The 9,571-nt window shown below is 43.5% G+C and overlaps 2 protein-coding genes across 2 annotated transcripts; both read left to right on the forward strand.

Moving 5' to 3' along the window:
- The first annotated feature begins 20 nt into the window (after positions 1-20).
- LOC124209108 (probable tyrosine-protein phosphatase F54C8.4) lies at positions 21-1,700 on the forward strand. Its single transcript, XM_046606978.1, has 6 exons — positions 21-390; positions 601-638; positions 766-853; positions 919-1,001; positions 1,182-1,228; positions 1,348-1,700. The coding sequence occupies exons 3-6, from the start codon at positions 785-787 to the stop codon at positions 1,464-1,466; spliced, it is 318 nt and encodes a 105-aa protein (XP_046462934.1). The 5' UTR covers positions 21-390; positions 601-638; positions 766-784; the 3' UTR covers positions 1,467-1,700.
- A 5,323-nt stretch (positions 1,701-7,023) lies between these two features.
- On the forward strand, positions 7,024-8,571 carry LOC124209039. The gene is made up of 2 exons (XM_046606905.1): positions 7,024-7,793; positions 7,860-8,571. The coding sequence occupies exons 1-2, from the start codon at positions 7,024-7,026 to the stop codon at positions 8,569-8,571; spliced, it is 1,482 nt and encodes a 493-aa protein (XP_046462861.1).
- The last annotated feature ends 1,000 nt before the right edge of the window (positions 8,572-9,571 follow it).

Here is a 9,571-nt window from a genome sequence, read left to right on the forward strand (position 1 = left end):
CACCGGTGGAGGCATGGACACTGGACATATATTAGAGTGACCGGCCTTACAGTAAAGTAGGACATGGAAGTTGTCGTTCGGCACTCGTTGCTAAGCATCGTTGCTAAGGAACTCTGTTTGTGTTTGTTTCTGTTTGTGTTTCTTTCTGTTTTGAATTTGATCCACGTTTGTAGCTCAACGTGTAGCTTAACTTTTAGCTCACTCCGTTGGTTGCCGTTTGCAAGTTTGTTTTTTTAGCTGGTCTCTACTCGTAAAAAAAGCTTCCCTGTTTTTACAAAAGCTTCTCTGTTTTTGTTACGAGTGTCAACAGTGACAAAAAGTTCATGTAGAAGCATTTTGGTTTTCACAGTTCAGTAACGAGAGAAAAAATGAGAGACAAAGACACTGAAGGTGAGACTGGGTGAAGCCGTTGGGAGAAAAGGGGGCAAGAGAGCAAATGTAGCAGCAATTGTGTAGCAGCCTTGAAGCAGTGTTGCTTCATGGAAACCCCACTCTGTTATACTATTATTGTTAATTATTATTAATAATAAAATACTAGTGTTGGGAGGACTTTTAAAGTTGGTTGTAATTTTTTACGCTTTTTCTCTTTTCTCGATATAGCGTTTCCTGATAAACAAAGGACTTGAGCGGGATCAGTGGTAAGATTTTCGGATTTTCAAATTTAATTCGAAATCAAAATGACTAATACTTATACACATTTAAGTTAAATGTGTATAAGTATTAGTCATTCGGTCGGGTGTTAAATGATTTAACACCCGCTTTTAGGTTCACGCCCGACAAACTGATGGAGATGGTGCCTAACGTTGGCTCGATTATCGACTTAACTGCGACCGATAAATATTATAATCCAGCGGTACGTATTTTTCGAATTTTTCTTATTTACATTTATAATAACTTTTTTTTACCTCTTGCATGTAGCTTTTCACGGCGCGTGGAATACGGCACACCAAAATCGGGTGCGGTGGCCGCGGAACCATTCCCTTCGAAGCTATCGTTCATAGGTAAACCTCTCGATATTTTGCAATACACATTTTTCAAAGCAAGGTTAGGTTAAGTAAGGTTTAAGGTTAGGTTATAACCTAAAACTTAACCTCCTAGCCTAACACCCCTTGTTTTGAAAAATGTGTATTGAAAAATGTTGTTTTCTTATGACATTTTTAACCTTCAATTTCTAATTGCAGATTCTTTTATGTAGTCGATGCTTTCCTTCTCAGCGCCCACTCTCGAGGCGAGCCTCTATTTTTACAAATCCTTTTTTTTCAAACGGAGTATTACCGTTTGTCCAGTCAAAAAGATTTATCGTCGCGTTTCTATTTTTATTTGACTTTTTTCTATTTTTGCTTGTAGGCAACGTTTTGATGGTGCAGTGCACGCACGTTAAATTGAACAAACAACACACGAAGAAATTAAACATGAATTTCGACAAATTGGTTAAGTTGTTCCAAGTTATTAAGTTAAAAGTTTAAATTTTTAAGGCGACTGTTTATTCAAAATCTTCCTCATCGCTCATACATTCAATTGGAATACGTTGAATGTTCATGATTGCATCATGTTTCTCCAATTCATGTTTAAGAATCTCGTCGACAATAGAATCTCCCACACTTGAACCTATTAGAACAATATAAAATGCAATGATAACTCACATTGTTTATGACAGACTTTTTTTTTTAATGGATGCATACAAACCATTGTTGAATGTAGCGTATTCCTGTTTAGCTTGCTCTATAAAAGTTTTTTTTTGTTTTCCATAAGGGAGGGCCAGGTGCTGTAGGCATTTGAAATGAATTTTTTTGTAATTCCCGGTCCATGAGCGATTGCCTTGTAAATAGGTACGGCGATGCAAGGAACAACGGTACCTATTTATGTTTACAGAAGTAATAAAAAGTTTCTTCGTTTTGGGTTGGAATAATAAGTGAATTGTATAAACCAGAAAATTGGATTCATGGCGGAATGATCCTTCATTTCATTTGTTTTGGGTGGGAAACAATGTACGATGTTATCGGCTCCCTAGTCACGAACACCGGGACGTAGCTTTTTAATTTCTTCATCAATTTCTTGCTTTCTCAACTTCTGAATTTCATCTTTCACTTTGGCTCTGAATTCGTATTAATTCATTTCTTCTGCTGAAATGCCCTGCAATATTGAAATTGTTCTCATAATTTAAGGAAAGTTCATGAATCAAGAAAATAATGAATACAATGAATACTTACATACATTTATATTTATACAATTATATACTTACATCTTCTCTATCTCCCTGATGTTATATTCTTTGAAGTTTTCACCTGGGTTTTCTTTCTCGAAGTCAGTAGTGATGCAGTGAAGATAAATTCCAAAGGGTGTTATTTTGGTTAATTGCATACGGTATCTTAGTAGTTCAGTTACACTTGCCATTTCATGAACCTTCTTGATAGCCATCAAGAATCAGACTGACGAATCTAGACAGGGCGACTCATCAAAGTGAGACATACAACAAAGAAAGGGTGAATCGCGATAGCTTGGGGGTGATTAGCAAAATGGGAGATGAGAAAAGCCAAAACGAAAGGGGGAACATAGTTTTAAGAGAAATGAAGTTTAAGTTGGAGAATTTTTGACATTCCCCCGCGGCCAGGCAGCTACTCAGCGTCTTCTTGTTCGAAGATTTTCTTGATCGCTGCGTTGGTTTGGGCGGCACATTTTCGGGTTGGTCTAGAATGCGACGATGGAGCTGGATCTAAAAGTGGACTGTCAAGGCTTCCGGCCTGATCGTCCGACGGTTCAGCAACTTGTAGTGGCTAGAGCTTGGTGATGGGGCGATTTGTTTTTCCGTTTGCTGTGCGGATGTCGGCAGCGCAAATTTGTCTATCTTGACTGCGAATGAGCTTTTCGACGACAGCCATTTTCCAATTTTTTCGTGGCAACAACTATGGGAAAACACATTCAGCACTAAAGTGATAGTGCTTAATGAAGAATACTCTAATCTGGGAATGGAAAACCTTGTATTTACCAGGAGATAAACTTTATGACTGTATACCTCTTCAAAAACAGTCATTCTGCTGTAGAGCAGCACAATCCAATCGTAAGTGATTATATCTGGATTGTCCCGTATTAAGGATATGGGTGGTTGTATAGGTTAGATCAACACACATAGTTTTCAAAATAAAAATCAGAATAGCAATGTTGGAAACAGTTGAGATAAGATAGAGATGAGAGGAAATAAAATGAAAAACAAAAAAAAGGAAGAGACAAACGGAAATGAAATTTTGAATATGGTATTAAGTCCGGAAGTTTCGGAACACCTAAATGGGTACGGCAAACGCCTGTCATTCCAAGTCTTTTTTTAATATGTTGTCGGACGACATTTCCAGTTCCCGTTGACGTTCTTTCCTTGTTGGTGAGATAACCAAAAGAAGTCTGGGTTTGTTGTAGTGGCCCAATTGTGTTAGAGGTTGTTGTTGGACATGGATCTCCGTGGCCTCCGGATGGGCAGAGGGGTATCGATTGGAAAGAGTGATCCAGCCCGCAATTGTTGTTGTATCTTTTTGTATCCTTGCTGTCGTATTCTTTTGTTGAGCTATCGTGTCCAGGCTCACCGTCTTCTCGGGGGATTCCTTCACCGTCATCTGCAATAATTTAAAATATCGATTATTACTCGTTAGATTGTACGTACACATATGACATTCAAGAATCTATGTTATATTTTATGATATTTTTAACACTTACCTGCTTTTGGCTGATCAATTTCATTTCTGCTCGTGTCGATTGAAGATGAGGATTGAGATGATTTAGAATCACAGCGGGATCTTGACACATTGCCCGATTTCTCAGTTGATGGTGACGGGGTTTGGCGAGATTCTGAAGAACTCGAATTCATGGCAGCATCAAACCAATCAACCCACGCCGATCCGTTCCATAGCATTCCATTTTAAAATAACGATGCAATGGGCAACGGTTGTGATGTAGGGAACGACTTGACACCACTTTCTTTTGAGTCATCTGTAATAAAAAACTTTCATCATTATTCTAAAGATTAATAATCTAAACATATATAATTTTAAAAAATGTAGCCCTAACAATGTAAACTTTGATATTTTTGTCCATTACCGTTAAATGATAAACTTCCAGTAGGTGAGGAGCAGATGGGTATCGATGTGAAAGAGCTATCTAGCCCGCAATTGCTGCTGTTTCCTAGTTGCTGCATATCTGTCATGTCATCAAACGAATTCGACAACGCCGACATGTAGTGACTTCCGTCGGCAGTCTCCGCCATCAGGTCATTGTCGAGGGATGGTAGCTGGATAGAGAAAGAAGCTATTTGGCATTGCATTGGAAGCTGAATGAACCAGCAGGCGTACGGGTAGAGTCAACCCCTGGGAAGATGGTTGCATCAATGTCGAAAAATTTTCTTGTCGTTCGTCAATGTCCACCACACTATAGTAATGGTTAACTTCATTGTACGCAATCATAACATCCTTATGAACGTTACCCGAACATTCCACGAGGGTGTGACTTCCGTTTGGTCGGTAAATATTTATAGCTACCTATGAGGAATACTTCTTGCATGAGACGGAATAAGGGTTTTAGTTTAAAATGTGCCGTACAAACCTTAAACTTGGATGAAAATGCTGCAATGGAAGGATGGTCACCATAGGTTCCCGGTTTTCGAAGCTCAGTAACTATTTGCAGTATAGCAAAAATTTAATTAATTAGAACTTGTTATGAAAAACTCTAAACTTTAAAAGTGTTGTACTATATTCGGTAAAGGTTTTTTCGGAGGTGTCCTCGAAAAGAGAGTAGAACTCATCGTATTTCGCAAGATAATCTGTAATTAAAAGTCTCGTGTCTAAGTGCTAATTCATGTTGCCAAACCACTGATGTGCCAAAGCAGAGAATAAACAATTCCTATAAAAGAGAAACAAACAAAATAATACCTCAGAAAATTTTTTCACACTTACATTTAATAAAAATGTAATACCCGTCGGCCGGAACCTCAACCAATTTCAAATGAAGGTGTTCTAAAGATGTTCGTAGCTGCTGTTCAACCTCGAATAATTGTACGAGTGACTCATTAATCTCATCGCCGGAAAGGGGCAACTGGGTTCAAAAAAAAAAACGCTCTCGGCTAAATGGTGAAGTTGAAACATTGAAATTAAATTTTCTTTAAATAAGATATGAATTCTTACAATAAATCTGCGACAAACAACAAAAAAGCGACAACAAATGCGGTCCGATACACATTGCGTAGATCTATTCTTTGTTACTCATATCAACAAACTGTGACATTGACTTGGAAAATTGAATGCAGTTGCCATGGTACCATTCACAGCTAAAACCACAGCTGACGGCAAATTGACATCAAATTTTTTGTTGGCATTTTGGAAATTGACAGATTAACTGTGCCGAAGTTAAATTCAGATGGTGCTGCATGACATGGAAAAATTTCATCTGTTTAAACGAGCAATTTTTCAAAATACATGATATGTTTTTTACCTGTATCAAACTCTGCGATCCTGTTATTGTGTCATTTTCTTGGTATACGTAGCGTCCTCTCTCTGCTTTATTTAATCGCTGATTTTCAGCTAATAATTACATGTAAATAAAAAAATAGTTCATGTTAAACGCTACGGTAGGGTAGGTTGAAGAAATTTCTTAAATGTTTAAAAAGTAAAGAACTCACCAATATTGCAAGCATAGAGATAGCCAGAAACTGCAGGTCTCCCAGAATTGCATTCCGTAAATCGGCTGCCAAAACATTGGTTTCGTAGCTAACAAACTGTTTTTGCAGATGAAATTTCCAGCCCCCTTCAACTCAAACAATTCGGGATGCTACCGGCTCAGTATCCGCATTCATTCATGTTAGCTGCGGTTCTGCCTCCGCCTTTGCCAGCTTCAGCCCCAAGTGATGACGCCATGGCTACATTGCGAATTCTTATGGCGGAATGCCATTCGATTTTCGACGGAGTGTGCCGGCCAATGCGGGGTCCTCCGTGCTATTTTCAACTAAAGGAGGGCACTGCCCCTTCTGCCATCCGCGGGTCCTGTCCCATTGCAGTGCCTCTCATGCCGAGGGTTAAACAAGAGCTGGACTCGCTGGAAGACCAGGGCATCATTAGCAAGGTGCCTGAGCCGACGTTATGGGTCCACCCAATCGTTATTGTCCCAAAGGACGATGGCGGAATCCGCATTTGCGGTGACTTTACGTCGCTCAACCACTGCATCATCCGGCCCAACTTTGATTCCCCGACTTCGTTCCAGGCGGTCCGGATCATTCCAACGGGGATGAAGTCCTTCACAGTTATTGACGCCCTGAAGGGCTATCACCAGGTGGAGCTGGATGAAGAGTCGAGTGCCATGACGACGTTCTCCACTCCGATTGGCCGCTACAAGTAAAACCGTCTCCCGTTTGGCGTCTCGTTAGCTGGCGATGACTACGGTAGACGTCTCGCAAACATTTTTGACGATTTCCCGAACTGTCGCCGTGTAGTCGAGGATATCCTGGTTTTCTCTGCCACTTGGGAAGAACATGTGGACCTCGTTCGTCGCCTTTTCCGCCTCACCGCTGATCACCAGATCGCCATTAACGTTCGCAAGGTTGTCTTTGCTCAACCGTCAGTGTTGTTTGGTGGCTACGTTGTAGGCGAGAGTGGCTTCCGACCCAGCCCAGATTTACTGAGGGCCATCCGCGAGTTTCCGGCTCCCACTTGTGTTTCAGAAATGCGAGCCTTCCATGGGCTCTGCCAGCAGGTTGGAAACTTTTCGGACGACTTGGCTCCCGTTCTTCGCCCTCTGGCGCCTCTGCTTCGAAAGGATTTTGTATGGGAGTGGACGATGCAACACGAGAAGGACTTCAAAGCAGCACGTGAGGCCCTATCTTCGTCTTCCGAATTATCGTTTTACGACTCAGCTTCCCCAACCTCACTTCACGTCGATGCATCCTGCCTCCGGGGCCTCTTTTTCATCCTCCGGCAACAAAAAGCCGATGGGAGCTGAAACGTCGCGCAGGCGGGATCCCGTTTCCTATCTGATGCAGAGTCCCGGTACGCGATGATCGAGCTGGAATGCCTGGCCGCGGCTTGGGCAATGCGCAAATGCCGCCAGTTTCTCGAAGGCCTGCTCACCTTCCAGCTCGTTACCAATCATCGCCCTTTAATTCCGATCCTCAACGATTATCACCTGGATAAGCTGGATAATCCCAGAATTTTACGTCTTCGCCTTTCCATGCAGCGGCACTCCTTCGTCGCTGTTTGGGTGCCGGGGAAGAACAATGTGATGGCTGATACCCTGTCGCGCTCCCCGGTTGATCATCCTTCCGCTTCCGACGTGATCGCGGAGGGCCCGCAGTCGTTTTCAGCCCACATCAGTTTATTGGACACAATGGAGGGATCCAACGACGCCAATCCTGATATTTTGCTGTCCTCCGTTGCAGCGGCTACCTCGGCTGATCCGGTTATGATGTACCTCCGCCAAACAGTCCTTGAGGGATTCCCGAACGAGAAGTGTAATCTTCCCCTTGAGTTTCGTCCATTCTGGCAGGGGCGGAGCCAGCTGTCCATCGACAACGCGGAGGGTCTCATCCTGGTCGGGCCCCGAGTAGTCATTCCGACTTCCTTGCGTCAGGAGATCATCAGGCGCTTACTTCAAATGCACCAAGGAGCCACTAAACTCCGTCAGCGCGCCCGTCTCTCCGTCTACTGGCCCTCAATGGAAAACGATATCGTCGTGGCCGCGAAGTCCTGCCCATCTTGCACAGAGCGTCTCCCATCTCATCCGGCGGAGCCTCTTCTTCCCCATGCTCCGGCTTCCAGACCGTTCTAGTTTGTATTCGTTGATCTCGGCGAATACCACGGTCGTGATTTTTTAATTGTGACCGATCAGTTCAGCAGTTGGCCTCCAGTCTTCCCGTTTCCAGACACCAACACGTCAGCGCGACGGTTCATCGACGCCCTCCGTTCATTTTTCACGTGCGGAGCGGGAGCCCCGGTAAGACTGTGGTCGGATGGAGGCCCGCAGTTCAAGTCCGACGAATTTCTTGCGTTCCTTCGCGACTGGGATATTAGTAACGGCTGTTCATCGCCCCACCATCCCCAGTCCAATGGCTACGCGGAATCAGCCGTCACATCGTTGAAGAAGCTCATCGCGGGCTCTTGGTCGTTGGGGTCGTTCGACCCGGACAAGTTTGGCAAGACTTTGCTCCTCTTCCGCAACGCGCCTATGTCGGGTGGGGCTTCACCACCACAAATTGTTTTCAGCCGTCCGACGCGCGATTTCCTCCCCGCGCAAAGGCGTTCATTCGCGCCGGAATGGCAGCAAGCCGCGGAGTTATTGGAGAAGCGTGCGCAACCTGCAAAGAACTTCAACCGTTCCGCGCACCCCCTTCCTCCCCTGGTGATTGGCGACAGTGTGATCATCCAAGACCATAAAACAAAACGTTGGTCCACTCCTGGGATCATCGTCGAGGTGTGGCCATTCCGGAATTACCTCGTAAAAACGCCAGCTGGTCGGTTGTTCCGCCGCAATCGGCGTTTTCTTCGTGTCTTCTCCCCCCCGGATTCCGCAGCCGCAACCTCCAGCGAGCGCTTCAACTACGACTAACCCCTTCCAGCAGCCTGGTCCGGCTCTTCCGACAGCGACTTCATCTACTCTCCGTCGTTCGCGTCGCCTTGCCGCCAAGATCGCTTCTTAAATTATTATTTTGTCTTTTTGTTTCTCTGTCTCTCTTGTTCGTTCTCCTTTGAGTCCATCTTCTCTTACGTCAGCTTTGAGACCCACTCTTTTCTTAATTCAGCAATTACCCCTTATCTATGTGCTCTCCGTGTTTCGTCCCTGGGAGTGTTTTCTCGCTGTCGGTGTTCCACATTACAATTCAGAAATTTTGTTCCGTTTGTGTACGGGGAAAAAAGACATGCTATGACTTGGCAATGTCGCCCCCCTCCCCTCCCTCTGATCACAGCTTCAGTTGGTCTCGTCTCGTTGGTAGAGTGAATACACACCTGTATCGCTCTCGAATTCAGCCTCTTTCAGACTTCATTCTACCCGTAACAATAGAAAAATAGAGCCTCCTGCGGAAGGCCTCTTTCAAAAAGCTCTCTAATGAAAGTTTCCTAGATTAGACAAATTAAAAATAAGAAAATAAAAATAATTACCAAATCCTGGTGACAGACACAAAAATTGGCTGGATGGCTCATAGCTATCCGAATAATGTGGCCCGGCCAGTAGGCATTTATGTTGGCATCTTGCAGCATGTTAAGGTTGTATACATATCTACTTCTTGATTACAAGTTGGTGTGTGCATAGCAGAAAGTGGACTCGTTGCGCTGCCTGCACTCGCAAATTGTCCCACCAACTCAAGTCCTCTGGGATAACCAGGACGGGTACGTCCACCAAATCTGCCATTTTTCCTAGATATATTTTATCAAATTAAAATTAGATTACTAATTAAAAATTATAATAATTTTATACACCATCCACTTCTGTTGACAGCTTTGAAAAGTTATTCAAAGTAATCTTCCTTAATCTTCCAGTTATTACCTAATTTGCGTGCACATAGAAAAAGTAGTGTTTATGCACATTGTCCCAAATTTGCTTCTTTCAA

Source organism: Daphnia pulex, chromosome 12 (assembly GCF_021134715.1).
Source record: "Daphnia pulex isolate KAP4 chromosome 12, ASM2113471v1".
In the NCBI taxonomy this organism is placed as follows: Eukaryota; Metazoa; Arthropoda; class Branchiopoda; order Diplostraca; family Daphniidae; genus Daphnia; species Daphnia pulex.